The sequence below is a fragment of the Chanodichthys erythropterus genome, chromosome 20 (genome assembly GCF_024489055.1).
Source record: "Chanodichthys erythropterus isolate Z2021 chromosome 20, ASM2448905v1, whole genome shotgun sequence".
NCBI classification, from domain to species: Eukaryota; Metazoa; Chordata; class Actinopteri; order Cypriniformes; family Xenocyprididae; genus Chanodichthys; species Chanodichthys erythropterus.
In genome coordinates, this window is record NC_090240.1 from 15,381,727 (window position 1) to 15,406,375 (window position 24,649).

Here is a 24,649-nt window from a genome sequence, read left to right on the forward strand (position 1 = left end):
CACATTATTTTCATTATTCTTAATCAAAATAACTTCCCCTCCCACTTGCAGCATCATCTCATTTCTTCTCTAATGACGAGTTTAACGTTTCAATCGGATACACTTCAAAATAGGGAAGAAAGGACTATCTCAACTTTCATGCCGACTCTAAGTACAGACTATTTCACAGACATAACTGGCAGTATTCTTTATTTGATATAATGCCACTAACATGGCAAACTTTGGAAAGTCCAGTGATAATTTCATCCTCAAAAGGTATAAATTCCCCATCAGATTAGTCAGCCAATCAGAACAGAGCTTGCCAGATCGAGAAAGCACAATCCAGTTTTGTGTGAAGTATGTATCAGATGGTCAGTGAGCGAGTGTAGGCGGCCAAAGGGTGTGCTGTCTGAGGTTGAATCCACCAATGTTTTGTTAGTGCCCGTATTCTTCAAATGTCCATTCCTCAAGTGCCTCTTTGTATAACATGGAAGGAATTCTGCAAGCATTATTGTTGAGAGACTCTTGGCAAATGGTGAAATTCACTAAAAACAAAGCCAGTTAACTCAGACGCTGCCCACAGAATCTTTTAAAAGCAGTTGCTAAGGGACCGGAGCTTTGTTTTGTGTTTTTGTTTGATACTTGATAATGAGGCTTTGAGCAAAAGAAAAAGAAAAGAAACAATGAGGAAGGCTGCATCTATTTGCTGTACTGAAAACATGGCGGTTTTCTCTTTATTCTCCCGTACGCAGTTCCCGACACGGCCCCCACCGATGTTGGAGGTGGGGGTGGTTCCAAGTCAGAGTTGGTAATAACATGGGAGGTAAGTCATCTGTCTATATTATCACTCCCTCTGTGCGAGGTAATAGTTTTGGCTAATTAAATGGAATTGAATGGGGGTGTTTATTACCTCAGTCTAAGCCAAGCCTGTTTTCCATCTGGGCCCTTTACTCCCGTAATGGCATTCAATTCAGATTTGGTTGTATATTAGAAAGCGGTTCATTTGCACTCTCGAGAGGTTGCATCACTTTGCAGAAGCTGTGTGTGATTTGGATAGGCACTGGGTGTGAACCTGAGGCAGAATCTGGTCTGTATGTTTTAATATCACTATAGTTTTTTGTTTCCCTCCCAGCCTGTGCCTGAAGACCTACAAAATGGAGATGGTTTTGGCTATATCATCGCTTTCCGGCCACTGGGGGAGGTCAACTGGACGCACGCCGTCACCTCGGTGCCTGCTCAGTCCCGTTACGTGTACCGGAATGAGAGCATCCTGCCCTTTTCTCCATTTAGCGTCAAAGTGGGTGCCTACAACACCAAAGGCCAAGGACCGTTCAGCCCCGTCACTATTGTGTTCTCAGCTGAGAACGGTGAGACTGTCGGTCACCTTATGAGCAGCGCACAAATACTTTTCTCTGTTATTTCCAGCGTTTTCAATGCATTTTTCTCTTTGCTTTTGTAAGGTGCACAAAACTTTCAAAGAATAAAAGCTGGAATTGATTGCTTTACCACCAGCACACTGAAAGAACGTAGCATTTTGTAACAAATGGTCAAAGAAAAGAGAGAGAGGCTAAAGATTCAGATTATATAGTGCTGTCTAATTTTATTGGTTTCTCCAACACTTTGGGTGGTAATTTTCTGTTCTTTTAGCAATAATTTATCATTTCTTAACAGGAAGTATATTTGGTATTTTGCAAACTGCAATTTTCTTTTTGCAGTAACTACAAAGTAAAGCATGTATTATAATGGCTGTACATAATGCTCTGTTGTAAATGTCAGGTGGTTCTAGCTCTGAAACCTTTAAGTAGCTTGCTCAGCATTTGAAGTGCCAGAGTGGGAATCTCTGAACTGGTTAGGATCTGTTTGAGGTGAGCTATTAAAGCGTGGAGTGATGGGAAGACATTGGTGTGTCAGGAAGCTACAGCATTAATTGAATTCCTGTACAGATAATATTCCTTTGTGTCACTCAACTATCCTGTTAAAATAAAGACCAGTAATTTACAGTTTTAGAAACAAAAGATTTACAAATGATTTTCATCAGCCTCTGATTTGCGCGCTGTCGATTGTGCTTCTCTTCTCATCTAGACTTTTCTCGTCCCTTCTCTTCTGGTCCTGTCGTTTCAGCTTCCTCCTTGTATCCTGGTTCTTCTCGTCTCCTCTAATCTCTTCCCTTCTCTTGATCTCGTCTTTTCTCATCATCTCTTTCCATTCTGTCTTGTTTACATCTCTTCGTTGCATCCTCTTCTATTCTCATCTCTGTTCTTTCAGTCATGTCTCATTTTGGTCTCCTTGCCTCATCTCGTCTTCTCTCTTTCTGTCTGTTGTTGGATCCTAGATCTTCTTTTCTCATCAGCTCTAGTCTCTTCCCTTCTCTTGATCTCATCTCGTCTCCTCTGGTTTTATCTCATCTCTTTTAGTTTGGTCTCGTTCACGTCTCTTTTCATTGTGTCCTCTTCTCATCTGTATTCCTTCAGTCTTGTCTCATTTCGTCTCCTCTGGTCTCTTCTCTTCTCTTGATCTCGTCTTTTCTCATTTTGTCTCCTCTGGTTTTATCTTATCTCATTAATTTCAGTTTTGTCTCGTTTACATCTCTCTTTGTTGCATCATCTTCTATTCTCATCTCTATTCTTTCAGTCATGTCTCATTTTGCTCTTCTTGCCTCGTTTCATCCTATTTTTGCTCTTCCCTTTCAATCCCATTCAGGCTTCTCTCCTTGTTGCATCCTATTTCTTCTCTTCTCGTCCCCTCTAGTCTCTTGTCTTGATCTTGATCCCTTGTCATCTTTTCTCATCTTGTCTTCTCTGGTTTTATTTCATCTCTTTCAGTTTTGGTTTTACATCTCTCTTCATTGCCTTCCTTTTCTCTTCTCATCTCTATTCTTTCACTCTTGTCTCGTTTTGGTCTTCTTGTCTCTTTCATCTCATTTTTTGCTCTTCTCTTCTCTTTCAGCCCTGTTTCAGTTTCTCTCTTTGTTGCATCCTAGTTCTTCTTATTCTTAGTTCTCCTCTGGTTTTATCTCATCTCATTAATTTCAGTTTTGTCTCGTTTACATCTCTCTTCATTGCATCATCTTCTATTCTCATCTCTATGCTTTCAGTCATGTCTCATTTTGCTCTTCTTGTCTCATTTCATCTCGTGTCTTCTCTTTCTTTCTTGCCTTGTTTCATCCTATTTTCTCCTTGTTGCATCCTAGTTCTTCTCTTCTCATCGCCTCTAGTCTCTTCCCTTCTCTTGATCTCATCTCGTCTCCTTTGGTTTTATCTCATCTCTTTTAGTTTGGTCTCGTTCACGTCTCTTTTCATTGTGTCCTCTTCTCATCTGTATTCCTTCAGTCTTGTCTCATTTCGTCTCCTCTGGTCTCTTCTCTTCTCTTGATCTCATCTTTTCTCATATCGTCTCCTCTGGTTTTATCTCATCTCATTAATTTCAGTCATGTCTCATTTTGGTCTTCTTGTCTCACCTCGTCTCGTCTCATCTTTTCTCTTTCTTTCTTGTCTCGTTTCATCTTATTTTTGCTCTTCTCTTTCAGTTCTTCGCTTTTCGTCTCCTCTGGTCTCTTCTCTTCTCTTGATCTCATCTTTTCTCATATTGTCTCCTCTGGTTTTATCTCATCTCTTTCAGTTTTGTCTCGTTTACATCTCTCTTCATTACATCCTCTCCTCTTCTATTCTCATCTCTATTCTTTCAGTCTTGTCTCATTTTGGTCTTCTCGTCTCACCTTGTCTCATTTCATTTCATCTCATCTTTTTTCTCTTTCTTTTTTGCCTCGTTTCATCCTATTTTTTGCTCTTCTCTTCTCTTTCAGCCCTGTTTCGGCTTCTCTCCTTGTTGCATCCTAGTTCTTCTCTTCTCTTCCCCTCTAGTCTCTTCCTTTTTCTTGATCTTGATCCCTTGTCATCTTTTCTCATCTTGTCTTCTCTGGTTTTATTTCATCTCTTTTAGTTTTGTCTCGTTTACATTTCTCTTCGTTGCATCATCTTCTATTCTCATCTCTATTCTTTCAGTCATGTCTCATTTTGCTCTTCTTGTCTCATTTCATCTCGTCTTTTCTCTTTCTTTCTTTCTTGCCTCGTTTCGTCCTATTTTCTCCTTGTTGCATCCTAGTTCTTCTCTTCTCATCGCCTCTAGTCTCTTCCCTTGTCTTGATCTCATCCTGTCTCCTCTCATTTTATCTCGTCTCATCTCATCTCTTTCAGTTTTGTCTCATTTTCATCTCTCTTCATTGTTCTCTTCCCTTTTCTCTTCTTTTCCTGTCTCATTTCATCATCTCTTCTCTTTCACTCCTGTCTCATTTTCTCTTCTCATCTCTGTCTCATTTCAGTTCCATCATAGTTCTTCTCGCCTCCTTTAGTTTCTTCACTTCTCTTGAGCTCATCTTGTCTCCTCTCATTTGATCTCTTTTTCTTTCAGTTGTGTCTCCTTTACATCTCTCTTTGTTGCATCCTCTTCTCTTCTCGTCTCCTTTCATCTTGTTTTTTTTCCCGTCTTATATCATTTTCACTTCTCTTTTTTTTTCTCTTCTGTTCTCTTTCAGTCTCGTTTTGACTTCTCTCTTCCTAGTTCTTTTCTTTTTCGCTTCCTCTAATCTCCTCCCTTCTTTTGGTTTTGTATTTTCTTTGGATCTTGTCTTCTCTTGGTTTATCTCGTCTCTTTTACTTTCGTCTCATTTACACTTGCATCCTGTTCTCTTGTTTCTTCTCTTTCAGTCTTTCCTCATTTTGGTCTTCTCTCCCATCTTCTTTTTACTTCTCGTCACGTCTCTGCTCATCTCGGCTCTTCTCCTCTCTTCTCTGCTCGTCTCATTTCTTCTCCTCTCGTCTTGTCTCATCACTGCTCGCTTCTTCTCTTCTCTCGTTTTATCTCATCTCTTGTCTTATTTTTGTCTCTCCTCATTGCATTCTCTACTCTTTCTTTTCTGTCTAGCCTTGTTTCATTTTCTCATTTCTCCTCTTCTCTTATGTCTTTATGTATTCATCTTTTTCTCTTTTTATCTTTCCTCTCAGAGCCCAGTGGCATTCCAGACGGCGTGTGGGCCAGAAGCATTTCTGCCACTGAAATTGAAGTGAGCTGGCACATTCTCAGCGCTTCCCCAGAAAGAGTGTTGGGCTATGAGGTGCGTCCCTTCTTCTAAATGGAAATGACTCTCTGTCCGGTTTTGAAATGCACCGTGGGTTCTGTCAGAGCCTGTCATCTCCCACGCTGCACCTCAAAGTTCCCTCTGTACCCATGGAAACGCTCCATTTGAAAATAAGAATAGGGCACCCTGTTCTTACTGTATGCATGGGGGGCCCTCTCTGCAGCATGGGCGAAATGGCTTTTCTTCATCTTTTTTGAGGACAGAGAACACATTACACATTCCTCTTTGAAACTCTTCATCCATGTCACCCCAAAGCCAATGTGAAATACTCCCGTATAATGATTCTACTGCACTGAACCTAATGGCACCAAAGCATTATATCCTTGAATCTTTAGATTCTACAGGCTGTGCTTTCTCTCCATCGCTCTTGAAATCAGGTGGTGTACTGGGAGGATGATACAAAACCAGAGACCATGGGCAAAGTCCGAGTGTCTGCCAATCAGAACAAGGTTAACATCAGTAATCTGAGAGGATACACTCAGTATTTCCTGACAGTGAGTGCTTTCAACACGGCGGGCACTGGCCCTCTCTCTCCTACTATCAATGTGACCACCAAAAAGTCCCGTGAGTATACGCTTGTTCATTTATCCATTAATTTAGGCCTCTCCTCTACAGTGAAATGATTGTAGAATCATTGTAAATGTAGAATCGTCCATTTTATTGTTTAAACAAGATAAAGAAACCTTTCTTTTGACACACTACTGTTCAAAGTGTTTTTGAGTCTCATCCACTTCCTCACTCTCACTGAGGCTGTATTTAATGGATCATAAATACAGAAAAAACTGTAATATTGTCAAATATTGTTACACTTTAAAAGAACTGTTTTACATTTTAATATATATTGAAATGTAATTTATTTATGTGTTGGCAAAGCATTGTTACTTCGGTCCTCAGTGTCACATGATCCTTCAGAAATCATTCTAATATGATGATTTGCTGCTTAAGAATCAATAATGGAAACTGTGATGCATTTTTTTCAGGATTATTTGATGAATAGAAAGCTCAAAAGAACAGCATTTATTTGAAATAGAATCTTTTGGAACATTGTAAATGTCTTTACTGAACAATTTAATGAATCCTTGCTGAATAAAAGTATTCATTACTTTCAAAACATTCCCACACTTTTGAACGGTGGTCTATATATTTAAAGGATCATTGGTTATAACATTCTGTCATCATTCACTCGCCCTCATGTCGAGCCAAACCTTTATGACTTTTTTTTTTCCTTCATGGAAAACAAAAATAGATATTTAAACAAATGTTCACGCTGCTTTTTCTCATACAACTAAAGAATGCAGTGACCAGCAAAAGTACAAAAGTAGGGTACAACGGGGCTAAAGGCACACACTGTGCTTTTCTAAACTCTCAAAGTGTATGATTGCCGAAAAAATATATATGTTTGTATTGAACACTGATGAAGCAACAGATTTTGTGTACAAATAAATCATAAAAGTGGTTAATTGTGTTTAAAAATCTTATAACTGCATGAGGTGGTGAGGGGAGCCACACATGGGGTAAAAGGCACACAGTATTCATATAAATATTTTAGCTAAAATAATATGTTTTAATAATGTCTAGCTTAATACTTGTTGAAAAGAATCAGTTTAGCAAAATTTATGCTATTTTCTGTTTATTTTGATAAAATAATGAATTTGTGTTCAATAAATGTACTGTCATTAAAATAGGCCTATTTTAATATAAAAAATATATTTTAAAAATACAGAAACAAAATTACTTTAAAAAGTAAAGATTCTGAAAGCATTAGAGATCCCATAATATTAATATAGATTTACAGTAGTAAAAATAAATTATATTTTATTATGATATGATTAATATAATATTTTTAAATATGATTGTTTCATTGTAAATATGGGTATTATCCCTAAGATGCACTTGAATAAGTTGAATTTACTTAAAAAATTTGAGGAAACTGGTTGCCTTAAAAAAATTAAGTAATGATGTGAACTTAATAATTTGAGTTCCCATTCAGTCGGTCACGTTCGACGTACGTCGGACAGACCAACGAATAGGAATCTCGCTAGAGAAGCCAATCTACTTCGAGTGTAACTAAAACGAGCCAATGCACATTGGCATGCAATCATATGCATCAGCTGCTCGCCTCGCAGCGCGGGTATATAATGAGCAGCAGGTGCGTTGCATCTTCAGCTTTTCGCTTCGGAGCCGAACGGTGTTTGTTCCTGTTCTCTGCAAGCGAGTGTCTGCTAGAAGACGAGTCAAGCTTTTGGTTGAACTTCTCTTTTTTTCCGAGTGCGGGCGAACAGCACAGCAGCGGGGTCGAAGTCCTCTCTTTTTCTGTTTTTGTTTCGTTTGCCGTTTTTGAGCAAATAGCTGTTTGACAACGTCAGAAGGCTGTTCTCACGGCCGGTACGGTGCGCTTTTGAGCGCTGAAAAGCCGTTTTTACGGCTGGTAAGAGTGAGCGCCTTCAAAGAGAGAGAAAGCACACGACAGGCTGCACACAATCCCTGTCTGTGTTGCAGTGGCCGTTCCCCTGCGTGCTTCAGCACTTCTAAAAGAGTAAAGTCCCTGAAAGAGCTTACACAAGTAGATTCGTGTCTTTTTAAAGACGACATCCTACTTGTGTTTCTGGATGCGATCGTTCCTGTCCTCACTGACGGCCACGATCACCTTTTCGCATGTCTGGGCGCGTGCTGAAATGGTGTTCGTGGGTGTTCATGTTTTCATATGAGAACATGATCACGTCGACACGCGGGTCGTGACTCTTCTTTCTCCGGGAAGCTTGAGACCCCTCTGTTGTTGGCCAGCTGCCACTTGTGTGTAAAAGCACAGCCGCGGGTCTGCCCGACACTCTGGGAGACCGTGGAGATCAACGAGAGCAAACCTCTCGCTCCTCTGCGTGTCGTGTGCCGTCGAGCTGCCATTGTCACGGCAACCCAGCGCTCGCTCGGCACTCTAGATGCGCGGTTCCCTTGCATAATCTCCATTGTAGCGCCCTCTCTGGTGCACCAGAAGAGGTCTACTTTGCTGATATGGTTTGGGTGACATGAGGTTGAGGGGTTCCTTCGGGGAACCAACCCCCTAGGGCCCCTCCCTCTCTAGCGCATTGCAAGCTGTGCAGTTTCTGGATTAGATTGCTGGTCCTTTTTCATAGGGGAACCTAGCATTTCATTCAGAGCTCCAGCTGAGGGACAGACGTCGATTGCAGCATCGGAGAGAGTGCTGTTATGCTCCTGAAATGAGGGTGACGCTGCCCACTGTAATGGTGTGTGCTTATGCTGACTCAGATTCAGAGTTTACAGCCATGCTTTCCTGGGTCTTCCAGATGTGCATGGAAAACTTGGCAGCATGGGGGTATATTGGTGCCATAAATATGGAATGCCAAAGGTGCCAATCTGCAAGTTTTTTCTCTCTCACTACCCTCTTGGATGGGAAGGCTGTACACAGACCACACCCACCCTGCATGTGAGGCCAAGGCACTCTTTTTGCATGAGGGTAGTTCTGTGCTGAGGTTGAGCTGCGCTTGTTGACTAACCGTGATCAAAGTCACGGCGCAAGCCCTCAGCCAGACGATGTCCACCTCCGTGGTCCAGATGTGCCCCCTGGCTTACCTTGTGAGGTGTGAGAGGTTGTCAAGCTAAATGCTTTCTCAATGCTCCCATCTTACGCGGTGGCCTTCGGTGACACTGTCGAGGACTGAGCCCAGCGGTTCTCCTCAGTTAGTAGCGGATCGGGGAGCTTCCCATGACAAACCATTGAGTTCCTCTTGGGCCGCCCCTCAGTCTGCTCGTCGCCAAGGGTGTCGTCCCCTGCAAGAAACTCCGGCCCAGCAGGCTCTGCTGTATCCATTGCGGGGAGATGACGCCTCCCGTCTCTGCAGCTGTTTAAGTGGTTGGTGAGAATCACCCCTGAGACGGGCGACCCAGAGATGGGTGGGGCTGCTCTTCCACCCCTGGAGGAGGGCCAGGTGGTAAATCCTTTTATTGGGTTTGTTTCTGTTCCGCCACTGACCCAAGAGGCAGCGGTACCCAAATTTAAAAGAGCAGTTCCTCCATTTCCAGGTCTGAAGAGGGTTTGGAGAGCAGTGGGAGGAGAAAAATCTCACCACTCTCATCCCCCTCTTCTGTCGCCAGCGGACAGCAGCGAGCAGCGGGCAGCCAAAGCCTCGACTGCTCCCTCTGTCCATCCGTGGAGCCAGGTAAGTGTTGCCTAGCACACTGACGCCGCTTCGGGCCGCCTCACAAAGAGAGCCCCCCAAGCCGCATCCCTGTTCCACCTCGCTGCCCTGCTGCGGGTACACCGGTGGTCCCTTTGGTCCCGCTTGTACGGTCTCTGCGAGCCGGGTTAGCGCTCCCCAGTCCGTCTCACTGGCTCCTTCGGACCATCAGGGTCGGCTTTGCGATTCAGTTCGCCCGGCTTCCCCCCCAAGTTCAGGGACGTCCTCTTCACTTCAGTGAAAGAGGCCGATGCCCCTGTCCTGCGTGCGGAGGTCGCAGTCCTACTGGCGAAGGACGCGATAGAGCCGGTCCCTCCAGTCGATTTGAGGTCGGGATTCTACAGCCCCTACTTCATTGTACCCAAGAAAAGCGGCGGGTTACGACCGATCTTGGACCTGCGAGTTTTGAATCGGAGCCTCCACAAGCTACCATTCAAAATGCTCACGCAGAAACGCATTTTCGAGTGCATCCGTCCCCGAGATTGGTTTGCAGCGATCGACCTGAAGGACGCGTACTTCCATGTTTCGATTCTTCCGCGACACAGGCCATTCCTGAGATTCGCGTTCGAAGGTCGAGCATATCAGTACAGAGTCCTACCCTTCGGGCTGGCCCTGTCTCCCCGCGTCTTCACGAAAGTCGTGGAGGGAGCCCTTGTTCCCATGAGAGAACAGGGTGTTCGCATTTTCAACTATCTAGATGACTGGCTCATTCTAGCACAGTCTCGGGATCAGTTGTGTGAACACAGGGACTTGGTGCTCAGTCACCTCAGCCAGTTGGGGCTTCGGGTCAACTGGGAAAAGAGCGAACTCGCCCCAGTGCAGAGGATCTCTTTTCTCGGTATGGAGTTGGATTCGGTCGATCAGATAGCACGCCTCACAGAGGAACGTGCTCGGTCAGTGTTGAACTGCCTGAATACATTCAATGGCAGGACAGCGGTCCCACTGAAGTTCTTTCAGAGGCTCCTGGGGCATATGGCGGCTGCAGCGGCTGTAACACTGCTCGGTCTGCTTCATATGACACCGCTTCAGCACTGGCTTCACGGCCGAGTTCTGAGATGGGCGTGGCAGCGTGGCACATTCCGGGTGCCAATCACTCAGGAGTGCCGCCAAACTTTAAGTCCGTGGTCGGACCCTTTGTTTCTCCGGGAAGGAGTGCCCCTAGAACAAGTGTCCCGGCATGCTGTGGGTTTCACAGATGCTTCTGCCACCGGCTGGGGTGCCACGTACAACGGGCATTCAGTCTCAGGGGTTTGGACGGGACCCCATCTGCATTGGCACATCAATTGCCTCGAGTTGCTGGCAGTACGCCTTGCTCTGAGCCGCCTCAAAGGCCTGCTTCGGGGCAAGCATGTACTGGTCCGTACGGACAACACTGCGACCATTGCGTACATCAACCGTCAAGGTGGTCTACGCTCCCGTCGCATGTCGCAACTCGCCCGCCATCTCCTCCTGTGGAGTCGGAAGCATCTGAGGTCGCTTCGCGCCATTCATGTTCCCGGTGTGCTCAACCATGTGGCCGACGAGCTATCACGAGCTGCGCTGCCAGGAGAGTGGCGACTCCACCCCCAGGTGGTTCAGCTGATCTGGAGAGAATTTGGAGAGGCTCAGGTAGACCTGTTTGCCTCACCAGAAACCTCCCACTGCCAGTTGTTTTACTCTCTGACCGAGGGGACACTCGGGACAGATGCACTGGCTCACAGCTGGCCCCGGGGCCTGCGCAAATATGCGTTTCCCCCAGTGAGCCTACTTGCACAGACCCTGTGCTAAGTCAGGGAGGACGAGTAGCAGGTCTTGTTAGTTGCGCCTTACTGGCCCAACCGGACCTGGTTCCCAGAACTCTCACTCCTCGCGACAGCCCCTCCCTGGCCCATTCCTCTGAGGAAAGACCTTCTTTTTCAGAGACGGGGCACTCTTTGGCACCCGCGTCCAGACCTCTGGAAACTCCATGTCTGGTCCCTGGACGGGACGCGGAGGTTCTAGGTGACTTACCCCCTGAGGTACTTAACACCATCACTTCGGCACGTGCACTGTCTACGAGACGTGCTTACGCCTCAAAGTGGAACCTGTTCGTCGAGTGGTGCTCTTCTCGCCGGGAAGACCCCCGAAGATGCTCGATCAGAGTCGTGCTTTCCTTCTTGCAGTAGGGTTGGAGCGTAGGCTGTCCCCCCTCCACCCTCAAAGTCCATACTGCTGCTATATCCGCTTAACACGACCACTTAGATGGCAAATCTGTTGGTCAGCACGACCTGGTCATCAGGTTCCTTAGGGGGGCGAGACGGTTAAATCCTTCTCGTCCCCTCTCCATACCCTCTTGGGACCTCACTCTGGTGCTGAGAGCACTTCAGATTGCTCCCTTTGAGCCTTTGCTGTCAGCAGACTTAAAGATTCTGTCTATGAAGACTTTGCTGCTGGTGGCATTGGCCTCCATCAAGAGGGTAGGGGACCTGCAGTCATTTTCGGTCGACGAATCGTGCCTGGAGTTCGGGCCGGGTGATAGCCACGTGGTACTAAGACCCCGGCCTGGCTATGTGCCCAAGGTTCCTACCACTCCCTTCAGGGACCAGGTGGTGAGCCTGCAAGCGCTGCCCTCGGAGGAGGCAGACCCAGCCCTGGCTTTACTCTGTCCAGTCCGCGCTTTGCGACTGTACATAGACAGAACCTAAAGCCTCAGGACCTCAGACCAGCTCTTGTCTGTTATGGAGGCCAGCAGAAGGGAAAGGCTGTCTCCACGCAGAGGATGGCCCACTGGATAGTGGATGCCATCGCCCTGGCTTACCAAGCTCAGGGCGTGCCCTGCCCGCTCAGGTTGCATGCTCACTCCACGAGAGGTGTCGCATCCTCCTGGGCGCTGGCTCGTGGCGCCTCGCTGACAGACATTTGTAGAGCTGCGGGCTAGGCGACACCTAACACGTTCGCTAGATACTATAGCCTTCGTGTCGAGCCGGTCTCCTCCCATGTTCTCGCCACAGGTCAGAGGCACGGAGAGGCCCCGGCTTAGTGTCGGCTTGCTGCGCTACATGCGCTTCTTTTCTCCAGAGAGTCCCTACAAGGCAGACCCTGTCGAGTCCTCCAATATCCCTTCGGCAGCCGACGTGGCGGAGCGTCTGGTGCCAGGCCTATACTCCGTTGTATCCTTGAGAACCGGGTTTAGGCTGGGTTCCATATGTGTGACCCTACGGGGATCCCATATGGTTGGTTCCACGGTTGCTCCTAAACGAAGCCCGTGTCTTTCCCTCTGGGAGAACCTACCCTTCATCGGGTTGGAGTCACCCCAGCTCTTCCATATGTAGCACAGCCCTACAGGGTTAGTCCATATGTACTTCTCCACATAACTCATTCGGGGAAGGATGTGGCTTCCGCAGCGTTCCTTTCCCAGCGAAGGGTACGCTTTCCCAGCTTTATCCAATAGTCTCACTGAATGGGTTTTGGGGAACAGCAGTGATCGACTCTCTCTGTGTTAGCCCTGTCCCACCATCCTCAGGCAAGGGGGTTCAGGTGGCTTACAACAGAGCGCTGGAAGGGGGCAGCTCCTGTGGCGCTTTGGTAGGGATTCCTATTCGTCGGTCTGTCCGACTGAATGGGAACGTCTCGGTTACAAAGGCAACCCTCGTTCCCTGAAGGAGGGAACGGAGACGTACGTCCCGTCACCACAGTCGCTGTACCCCGCTGATGCTGCCGCCTATCCGGTTCGGCTCCTCAGCGAAAACATGAAAATGCAACGCACCTGCTGCTCATTATATACCCACGCTGCGAGGCGAGCAACTGATGTATATGATTGCATGCCAATGTGCATTGGCTCGTTTTAGTTACACTCGAAGTAGATTGGCCTCTCTAGCGAGATTCCTATTCGTCGGTCTGTCCGACGTACGTCTCCGTTCCCTCCTTCAGGGAACGAGGGTTACCTTTGTAACCGAGACGTTCATTTAACTTAAAATGTTTTGTAATATTAATTACTTTGTAGTTATTACAACTAGTATATTTAAGTTCAATGTACTAAGCAAGTTAACTTGCCACCAATCAAAATTCATCCATGCCTCCCATCATGCATTGCTGCATGAATAAATTATGAGCTGAATTGTCTTAATTTTCTTTATTCTCACTATTTAAATTTTGCTGTTTTTCTGTGACTTTTTAGTAGCTTGTTTTCAAATGTTCAGAGTTGCTTGTCACCATCGTTGAGATTCACAGGCTGATTCTTGATGTCTGTGTGTGCCTAATATATATATATATATTTATTTATTTATTTATTTATTTTTTGTGATAAGAACAACTTAAAAAAAATGGTTTGTAGAAGTTGATCTTCTGCTGTAGAATCACAGTGCTGCTGTAATCAATAATGTAAATCTAACTCAGAGATTGGGCTCTAAATGAGTTCAGTGATTCAGATGAAATAATGATTATGTGAAAACATAACCAACATCACCTGATCATCTTTTAACTTTGCTTGTCTGGTTGGTTTTAATTCAGTTAAAACTGCCCAAACAAAATGTAATATTAAAAAGTCAGGGTCAAGAGCTCAACTAAAACAAACCCTGACCCTCGATGATGGTAACTTAAAAATTGTGATTTTCTCCTTTGGTGAAAAACTATAAAAAGGTAAATGTTAGGAAAAAATGTCTGTAGAACAGCCAAAACAAATGTTCCAACTGCTCATCAACAGCTCCTTGAATTCACACACACCACAACAAAATGGCATCATTACCTGCCGCAAACCAGTGTGTAGGAGGCGTGGTCAGGAGAAAAACTTCATAATTTAAGTGCATTTAACTTACATTTATTAACACATTCAAATACTCCCACAAATTATATTTTATAAGTAATGCAACCAAACTTAAATATTTTAAGTATATTGTAATTATATTTTTAAGTAAATATAAAATCCGGGCTAAGAGTGTGGATACCCAAATTGATATATGATATGCACCATCTAAATCTAACCATGTCAAGAAATGGAAAAGTCAGTCAGCTATTTATTTTCATGTTAATTATTGTGCTTTTTTTGCCCCAACATTAGCGGCGCTTTTAATTAAAAATCATTAAGAAAATAAAGAAAATCATTAAGAAGACCTTAGTCTGAAAATATAAACATTAATTTCATAGATTCTCATTTGCTACTTAAATCAACAACATTTTAAAAAACATCAAATATTAGATCAAACAAACTTGCTGCCCGCGATCGCATCTAAAATTTACACGTGCATTTTGAAAAGCGGATATTTAGGAAAGTGCTGCGGCAAGTTTTTGTGCCATCTAGTGGTTTAGAGGAAAATAAAATCAAAGGCGCCTTTAGCCCTGTTGTACCCTAGATTTAAAGCAGTTCTTAAAGGTATAGTCAAAAAATGCATCCAACTTATGTGCTATTTATTCATATGACCTCAAAAGACTTAATATAGATATAATGTACAAATCATATGGACAACTTGGTGTACGACAGTCCTGGGTGATTGTTTTTTTTTTTTTTCATTTTTAGTGGAACTATCCATTTAGGACATAATAAACAAACAGACAGCCAGGCACCTCTGTCATGTCTTTCTCAGTGATGTCGTCACATGTGTTTCCCCTCAGCACCCGGGCAGCCACCTTTGAACGTGGAGTGGAACCTGATTGGCTCGAAGCTCACTGTTCATTGGGAGCCTGTCATTTCTCTGGAGATGGAGTCAGATGTTACTGGGTATCAGGTAAGTGCTTCCCAGCAATGTAAACCTCAAAGCTAAACTGTAAGGCATTATTTTCACATAATCCTATTAGCTTGTTCTATTCCGGTGAGCATTTAGGAAACAACTATATTAAAGTGCTTATATTATTTCTCTTGTTGAAACATTACCCATCTTAGTGGTAACGGAAATTAAAAATAAAACTAATTTCTAACGCATATCTACAACGTATATGCTGTACAGTATAGCGAAAACACCAGGTGTGCTAATAAACCCTGCGGTTCCCCACAGTGTATGATAATTTGATTTCACTTGCTTTATCGACTAAAATAGCTTGTGCTGAATAAATTTAAGTGGTTGTTAGCACCTCTCTCATTTGGTCTCTCCAGGTGACTTACAGAAGGAACCGGCATAAAGAAATTAACTCCATAACAACAAATCTGACCTCAGTGGAGCTCACTCTACCTGCAGATGACGATTACGTCATTCAGATACGAGCGCTGAGCGACGGAGGAGAAGGCATACCGACCGAATCCATCAACATACATAAACTTAGTAAGATCATGCTGTTTCTGTAAAATATCCTCAATTTAATGTACAGTCAAACCAAAATGTATTCAGACACCTTGAACATTTCATTCATTAATAGAGTTTATTCACTATAGTTTAAAAAAATGGTAACAAAATATTACAAGATCTCAGAGTTAAACCATCAGAAAAAAAATTAATCTTAATTATGTTAGATAACACTTAAGCAAAACATGGTCAGATCAAAGTGTCTGAATAAGTTTTGTTTCCAAATTGTTATCAATTTTACTGGTAGTCCACTGTATGAAGAATTTTTGGGTATAACATGTTACAGTTTACTTTATTTTGTATCCTCACTTACAGAAATGAACTATAGTGTCCTGCATCCACTAGTAAAAAATATATATCAAAAATTTAAAAATGTCTGAATAATTTTTGGTTTGACTGTATTTGAATAATTCAGAAATGAGACGTTATTTTATTTATTTATTGTATTTGTTTTTTTGTTTTTTTTGTAGTCCTATGTACACTACTGTTCAAAATTTTTGGGATATATATAGTTGTTTTTTTTTTTTTTTCAAAGAAATTAATACTTTTATTCAATAAGGACACATTTAATTGATCAAAACTGACAGTAAAACCATTTAGGCCCCCGTTTACACTAGTGCATTTCGTTTTAAACTTTTGCTACGGTTATGCCTGTCGTTTACACTACTGCGGCGTATTCAACCCTCAAAAACAGAGACTTTCAAAAACGCTGCAGAGCCCATTTTAGTTTGAAATTGCCAGGATTGTGTTTCAGTGTAAACGGACCAAAATTGACACTTTTCATGACCGTGTAAACAATAACATGGAGACTGAACTGCAATCTTTGCTGGCTTAGTTGTCAGTTTTAGCAGCAATTGTGCAGTTAACTCTACATTTTTTTAATACTGCAGCTGCCTGCATGACCAAGAGGCAACTGTTTACACTTTCACTCATAATAAGAAATCATTGTACATGGAGAATTGGGTTCAGCACAACATTTTAATTGTAAACCAGCTTATTGACAAGAATGGGCAATTATATACATACCCTTATTTTATTTCAAAATTCGATTTAGGATGCGGCCCCTTTAAATTCTCGTGCTCCCCGCCCCCGGAGTTCGTGCTTGCCTTAAACAGTGCATAAACAAAGTTCACACAGCTAATATAAACTCTCAAAATTGATCTTTACAAAGTGTTCATCATGCAGCATGTCTAATCGTGTAAGTATGGTATTTATTTGAATGTTTACATTTGATTCTGAATGAGTTTGAGGCTATGCTCCATGGCATAGCCTCAAACTCACACACTGTTGGAGAGATTTATAAAGAATGAAGTTGTTGCAAGTGTTTAAAAATGAAAATAGCGACGGCTCTTGTCTCCGTGAATACAGTAAGAAACGATGGTAACTTTAACCACATTTAACAGTACATTAGCAACATGCTAACGAAACATTTAGAAAGACAATTTACAAATATCACTAAAAATATCATGTAATCATGGATCATGTCAGTTATTATTGCTCCATCTGCCATTTTTCACTATTGTTCTTACTTGCTTACCTAGTCTGATGATTCAGCTGTGCACAGATCCAGACGTTAATACTGGCTGCCCTTGTGTAATGCCTTGAACATGGGCTGGCATATGCAAATATTGGGGGCGTACATATTAATGATCCTGACTGTTACTTAACAGTCGGTGTTATGTTGAGATTCGCCTGTTCTTCGGAGGTCTTTTAAACAAATGAGATTTATATAAGAAGGAGGAAACAATGGAGTTTGAGACTCACTGTATGTCATTTCCATGTACTGAACTCTTGTTATTCGACTATGCCAAGATAAATTCAATTTTCAATTCTATGGCACCTTTAATGTTGGATCCATTCCTCCATGTAAATCAAAATGGTTTAAACCTCATTGTATATATTGGCACAGCATTTGGATTACCATATAAATATATTATTTCTAAAAATGTAAAAGAAATCATTTACAAAATTATTAATAGATATTATCCTGCAAATGCAGCCATTAGTAGATATATCCATACTGTTTGTAATAAATGTACTTTTTGTAACACATCATTTGAAGATATTGATTTTTTTTTTTTCTATTTCTTTTTGAACTGACTTTAAAATAGACATGACAAAAAAATGAAACAGAACCCATGACATTTTACTTTGTTTTCAAACCCCATATTTTTCTGAAAAGCAAAATTATGTTATTAATCTTTTAATTATTTTGGCAAAGTTTTATATTCATAAGACAAAAATAACTCAAAAGAAACCCTTATATATTACCTTTTATAACACCGATCTTACAATATATTTTGAACCTCTTTCAAACTTGAGATCACAAAACAAAAAGCAAACACATTGTATATTTTAGTTGTTGTTTACTCTTGGTTTTATATGTCTTACAATGCCTAATATTTGTCTTGTACTTGTCTGTAATTGATTAAAAACGATAGATAGAGAGCGCAGTACTAAAAAAATACTACCAGGAAAAAAAAAACTGTTTAGACTTGTACGCAAATGCCCAGGAACGGTCATGTGACGTGTTTTTGGCCTTGTAGTATAGACAGAGATCGAAATTCTGAAATGCTGTGGAAATGCCAGTGTAGATGAGGATCGTTTTCATTTTAAAACGGCATTATAAAATGTAAATGCACTAGTATAAACGGGGCCGTTATAGTGTCACAAAAATCTATTTTAAATGTTGTTCTTTTGAACAATCTGTTCATTAAATGATGCTGAAAATTCAGCTTTGAATCACAGGAATAAATTACATTGTAAATTATATTCAAACATTTTTTCAAATTGTAATAATATTTTAAAATGTTACTGTTTTTACTGTATCAAATAAATGCAGCCTTACCAACCCCAAACATTTGAACAGTAGTGCAATGGATCAAATTAAGTCCCACCCTACATTTTTTTTTTCTCTTGAAAATTTAACAGATCTAAAAAGGCCTGACTCACATTCTGAATCAGACATGAACCTCTGATTGTGAGGTCTAAGTGGTTGAATAGTTTACTCAATGTTTATGCCATCCATTTCTTCTTGTTGACTTGTTATGAACATGATAGGTGGGCATTAGGTCACCGGGATTTTGCCAAGTAAGACATGGAACAATATTCCTGTAGTCCTACCCCTAGACCTAACCCTACCCATAACTTATTTCTAAAATCAGAGGGAAATGATAGGTGATTTAGAAGCACCTAACCCTGGTTGTAAGCCTAAACTTGACATAAACTATAAACGTGTCCCTCAAATCTGATTAAAATGTTGCAGCAAAGATGTTGTACTTTGTGAAATGACGTTCACCTTTCCTTCCACACATTCAGGGTTTTCTATAATACGAAAACGCAACAAGCTCAAAGGAGGAAAAAAAAACCTCTTCCTGGTGTCCGTGGAGGACAGTATTACTTCAGAAAAATGAGTGATTTATGAATTCGATTGTATCAGTTGTTTATATTTGGGCTCATTTATTTCACGTCTGCATCCTTACACAATATTACATTTGCGTGCACGAGTTAAACCTGCGGGCGTGAGCAGAGCACATCCACTGCCCTCCGCTTTCAAGGCTCATGATGTAAAAGATAAATATTCGATGCCAAAGGGATATTAAACACACAGGCCCCTATAAAATAAACAATGCACAGTTGACCTCATAATGTTCTCCTCGTGTTCCCCCGAGTGAACAGCGCAGGTGCACAGACGCTCTGTTACTGCAGCCCGCAGAGTTTAATGCGCCTCTCTAAATGAGTTCTCACTGATTTGATGTGTCCTCTTTGTACACCTTTTATTCTCCACTGGGCTAAGCAGTCTGATCTTTATTAACTAGCCCAAGCTCTCGCCATCTATCTCTGCCCGCTCGTCTCCGCTCCCCCATGGATATAACGTCACCGGCTGATGCAACTGCAAGGGGTGACTGTTCTCTGTGGCTTATTGTTCACATTTTTCATGTAATGGCCTGCAATGTCTTGTTTTCATGAAGAAGCCCTGGCTTTTACAGTTGTTAATGTTGGAAATTATTAGCTGTGCCAATAGCAGGGTTTTCCAACCTGCTTTAGCATTAATTAGTTAGTCATTTAAAATGGAAAAACTGCTCAGTGAGCGTCTACTGGAAGTCGATGTAAATCCGTTCAGAGCACGAGACTGTCCACCACCAGATTCACAGCTAAACACTGTTAAAGCTATAATTTCATCCTTCAATTCCCAACGATTAGGGCTTACTCTTTTTTTTTTTTTTTCCTAAGAAGAACACGTGCTCTAAGTTGAAAAATGTAAACTTTAGGGGCACAATGAAACTTAATAACTTAAATGACTTAATTACTTTTTTCCTTAATAAAGGAATACAAGGAGACATTTACAAGCAAAGTTTATTAGAATACAAAAAGTACACTAGATTTGTTGCATGTTAAAGGGGTAGTTCACCCAAAAATGAAAATTCTGTTATCATTTACTCTCTGTAATTTCTCAAGTTGTTCTTTTTTTTTTTCTGTTGAATACAAAAGAAGATATTTTGAAGAATTCCAGTAACCAAACAGCTGACGGTAGCCATTGACTTCTATAGTATAGTATTATGGTAGTAGTGAATAAATGATGACAGAATTTTCATTTTTGGATGAACTATCCATTTATATGTTAGTGTCCTGGTAGCGGTATACTTGGCACGCTTTTTATTGCCTTTTTTCCCAATCACATATTTTTGAAATCATCATAATAATTTAGGTATCATTCGAAAGCTTAAAGGTGCAATATGTAAGAATTGTGCAGTAAAATATCCAAAAATTACTAGGCCAGTGTTATATATTTTGTTCAGTACTTACAACATCCCAAATGTTTCCAACTACTTGTAAACCGTGAGAAAATTGCAATTTTACCCAAGGCTCCGGGACGTGTGAGGAGTCGCCTGTCAATGGCGTCATACCCGCGTTACCCTCGGTTTCCGGTTTGATTTAGTAGAAACCATGAAAAAAACAAAAGACGCTTTAATATTTACAAGGAAACAACTGTTTTGATATATTTATAGACAATCATCCAGCATTTAATCTGATATTGTAAAATGGATCGATCTTACTGCAGTGTGTAACAGTGTCTCACAGCAGCCGCCGAGCGAACGCACAGAGTAACGTTATAACATCATTTTCAACACTCTCAAATGTATCTAATATGATAAACAGAGCTGCGTTTCCTCATACTCATGACCGGAAAAGCGGAAGCGGCGCCGGCGACTGTGTCATAATAAAAGTCCCGCTGCTCGTGAGGCGTGTGTTGATCAATCGCTCCAGCTCCTCGTTCAGCTCCACAACACTCGCTCCTGCTCTGCTTCATACTACAGTAACGTTAATAATCACATCCATGAACATGATTTCTTCTCGAGTCCTTTCCCGATTGTTTCCACCGGCTGTGATGTAAAGATCACATGTCCCAAGATTCTGCACTCAAACTTGGCATCATCAAGCTACGCCTTTGTTTTGAATAGGCCTCTAGCGGACAGAAAATCGTACATATTGCACCTTTAAACCATATCATGGAAACTGTACTTTAAAACCTTATTAGTAACCTAAATGTTTGTCTCATCAACTTCAAATTTGGAGCACAACTTGGTTAGACATATGGCTGTGACTTTATAAAAATTTTGTATAAAATAATAATGTTTAGTTCAGAACATTTGCTGTACAGTAAGTTTCTATAACGTTTTTACACTTTCATTTTTTGCTTTCACTTCATGATCTGCTGAGTGTCTTCTTTAAAAAGAGACCAACCTTAGATCTGTATTCCAAAGCGTTTATGAATTCCAACCATTTACAGATAAACATTTCTCCAAAGAATCTTATCTTAGCCAAACAGTTCATCTTTACTGCAAAATAAAGCACTGCATTTGTGTTTATTAAAAGTAAATACTAACATCAAAACTACAAGAGTATTCTTTAATGATTAGAACACTTTCAGCTGTAGACGAATATATATATATGATATATATACAGTGCCCTTCGTAAGTGTTGGGACAGCATAGACAAAATTGCTCTGTCAGCTGTGGTGTCAAGACATCTATAAATATGATCAAAAGATTAATATGAGGCAGAAGTACAGAATGTCACATTTTATTATTGGCTGTTTGAACACAAAATGTTTTGTAGTACAGCACTTTTAGAGTTTTTATTCCTCTGCCTAATGTGAGCATAAGTATTGGGACAGTTTTCACAACTGAAAGTAAATGTAAAAGTGTAAAAATTGTTGAAACAGTTTATATGTACTTCTGCCTCATATTAACCTTTTAATCCTATTTATAAATGTCTTGACACCAGAGCGAGTTTATCTTTACTGTCCCAATACTTATAGAGGGCACTGTATAAATATTTTTGAGTCATGAACAATGTGTAAACAAGTTTCAGTTGTTATATAACATTTCAAAGTGTTTAAAAAATTTTTTGTTTTATTTTTTTGTCAGGTGGTACAACTAAATATTTGTAAATATGTATCTACCCATACTTGAAATGAGCTGTTTTTATCAGTATTTGAGAGATATCTCCAACTCTGTCACAGTGATCGACTGGGGTCCTCTGGATGTTGCATTACAGTATCAGCCTTAATGTTATTACCCTGTCAGTTGATGATAAAATATTTGCAGTTGTTCCACCCTGACATTTGAGAATATGGAAGTTGCCAGGCAAAAGTTTTTTTAATTATCTCAACAGCTATAAAATATATATATATATATATATATGTATATGTATATGTATATATGTATATGTATATTCAAACATAACATTATTCCAAGGTATTTTATCTTGAATTTCTTATTAATAAAACTATTTCTTATAAAAAAAAAAAAAATTAAAAAAAAAACTATGGGGGCTGAATCCAAAATCCCCATACCCTCAGACAGGGCTCTCCAGATCCAGGATTAAGAAGCATTCATTTGAAATCCACCTTCCCTCTCCTCCACCCCTTCCACCCTGCTACCCACTTTCACTAAGTCCATATCTTCTTACAATTTCTCCTTTTGCTCTTTCCACTACACCAATCTCCTCCACTATACTCTTCTCCTATCCTCCTTTTTCACTTCCTCCTCTCTCCTCATATATGATCTCCCTATATATGTTTCCACTCTTCCTTTCCTTCTAAATACATCCCTTCCTCTACCCACACCACCACCTTTACACTTACACCTCTTTATTTCTCCCTTCTCTTGCATATTTTCTTGCTCTGTGTATACTTTCCCTTTTATATTTTCCCTATTACATAATGCAATTGTGATGAATGCGCATTTCCTGTGTTGTGTGTATTATTAATCAAGCAGGTATCAGTTTGAGGCTAATTGAAAACATACCATGTCTATTTGATAATATGACAAATTCCAGAGTTTTGTTTGTTGCGTTTGGACAAATGGTACATAAATGTTTGTGATTTGTCTAAAGCCAATAAAAGCTGTGATATATATTAAAGTTTTGGTTGGATGTATGAACTATTATGAAAACATCTGAGAATATTATGCATAATGTTTTGAGAAAATGGTTCACATGATTTGCAATTTGTGTGAAATGACTGAACTTACAACCTGTTTAGGACAATTACAAAGTGTTCAGATCACTGAGTTAACTGTTTTGAGAACAGTGATCCGAGTTTGAAGAAATGTGTCAAATTGATTGAGAAAAACTGTAAGCTCAGATCTAAGCTCAAAGGGTGGGTGGGTGGAGGGGTGACAGTTAACAGATTAAATACTGTGTTTCTGCTTCAAACTGTATTTGATTTTATAGGCTAATTTTATAAACACACACACACACACTTGGAATAGTTTTTGCATTTGGAATAGTTTTGCATTATTTAATATGTTAATGTATTTGGACTAGATCTGCTGCTGTTGAGTATTGCTGCTGCTGCTGAGCAAGTATGGACTTGCTACTGCCAATAGATACACAGACACACTGCTGTGAGCATGTAAGATATGCTGCTGCTGCAAAAAATAGACATACATAAATCCCATAGCAGATCTAGGCAGGTGGAGCTGGGGAGGTGGAGGGTTTCAGAGGAACTCTGATAGCGCACTGCAGGACTAGCTTACAATAAACACTGAACCAGACTATTTAAATGTGGAGCAAGCAATCCTATTGGCTGTAGGATCAGCAGAAGCCAATCAGCTTGTGCCATGTGGTAATGATGTGATTGCTTGCAGATTATCAGCCTGCACCCTCTAGAGTTTCATCAACTATATTATTGTGGTAGTAAAATCAGTATTGAATGTGGATTAAATGATGCTCTTACTCTTTCCTTCCTGTTGCGGGGCACACCAGACAAAAATTATGTCATAATTCATCATTAACAGTAGATCATAAGCAATCTATCAGCATAAATGTGCATTATTCATTGATTGTGAGCTGCTCTGAAAGCACGAACCTTTAGAATGTGCATCAGCGCCAGGTTGCTACATTGAAACATGCAGCGCTCATGTTTGTTTATTAAAACAACGTAATCATCTTCAGCGCCTTAAAGACTGTTTTCCATTTTCCAGGTATGAGTGTACGAGGGTCCAGAGCCTGGCGACCCAACACCATCCCCGCCTCCTTGCTTTCTCTCATCGCATTATCGACACTGAGACCGGCTTTGTGTTAACGGTCTGAAGGATCGAACGTCCTCTGATCGGTTTGATTGTCCGTGCTCTTCCTCGCAGCGGAACCGTTGGAGAGGTGCACCGAAACACTTCTGAGGCAAGATTATCGATCCATCTCTCCATAGTTATCTGAGGCAATGCCCGGTGAACCGTTTGAAGAGCGTAACGGGAAAACGTCAGCGTCACGGTGGTCGGATTTCGTGTGCATGTTATGTACTGTGTATCATTGTCTCCTTGCAAGTGATCCGAGACCCTAACAAGGTTTCAGCCGAAGGTTTTTGCAGCATACCGGTGTATGAGGAGGGATGAGTCATAATACTGCACTAAGATTTCATCTTCTCATTGATCCCTCAGAACAAATGCCTTACTTCCATGTACGTGCCAAAGTAGTTAACATCCTTTAGTAGTTAACAAGCTTCTGTTTGTTAAAATTGTGATTGTTTTGTAATTATCACATCATTAATTGAAGGATTAGTTGACCCAAAAATCATTTACTCACTCTCATGTTGTTGCCGTGTTACT

At 41.3% G+C, this 24,649-nt stretch overlaps 1 protein-coding gene across 1 annotated transcript in view; it reads left to right on the plus strand.

Moving 5' to 3' along the window:
- The window catches only part of cntn3a.2 (contactin 3a, tandem duplicate 2), a 101,819-nt gene extending 77,690 nt beyond the window's left edge, over positions 1 to 24,129 (plus strand). The window contains exons 17-23 of the mRNA XM_067370657.1: positions 732 to 802; positions 1,112 to 1,346; positions 4,980 to 5,089; positions 5,491 to 5,677; positions 14,872 to 14,984; positions 15,350 to 15,515; positions 24,029 to 24,129. Coding sequence (XP_067226758.1) covers positions 732 to 802; positions 1,112 to 1,346; positions 4,980 to 5,089; positions 5,491 to 5,677; positions 14,872 to 14,984; positions 15,350 to 15,515; positions 24,029 to 24,129 — 983 coding nt within the window. The remainder of the gene's footprint in view (positions 1 to 731; positions 803 to 1,111; positions 1,347 to 4,979; positions 5,090 to 5,490; positions 5,678 to 14,871; positions 14,985 to 15,349; positions 15,516 to 24,028) is intronic.
- Positions 24,130 to 24,649: the final 520 nt, after the last annotated feature.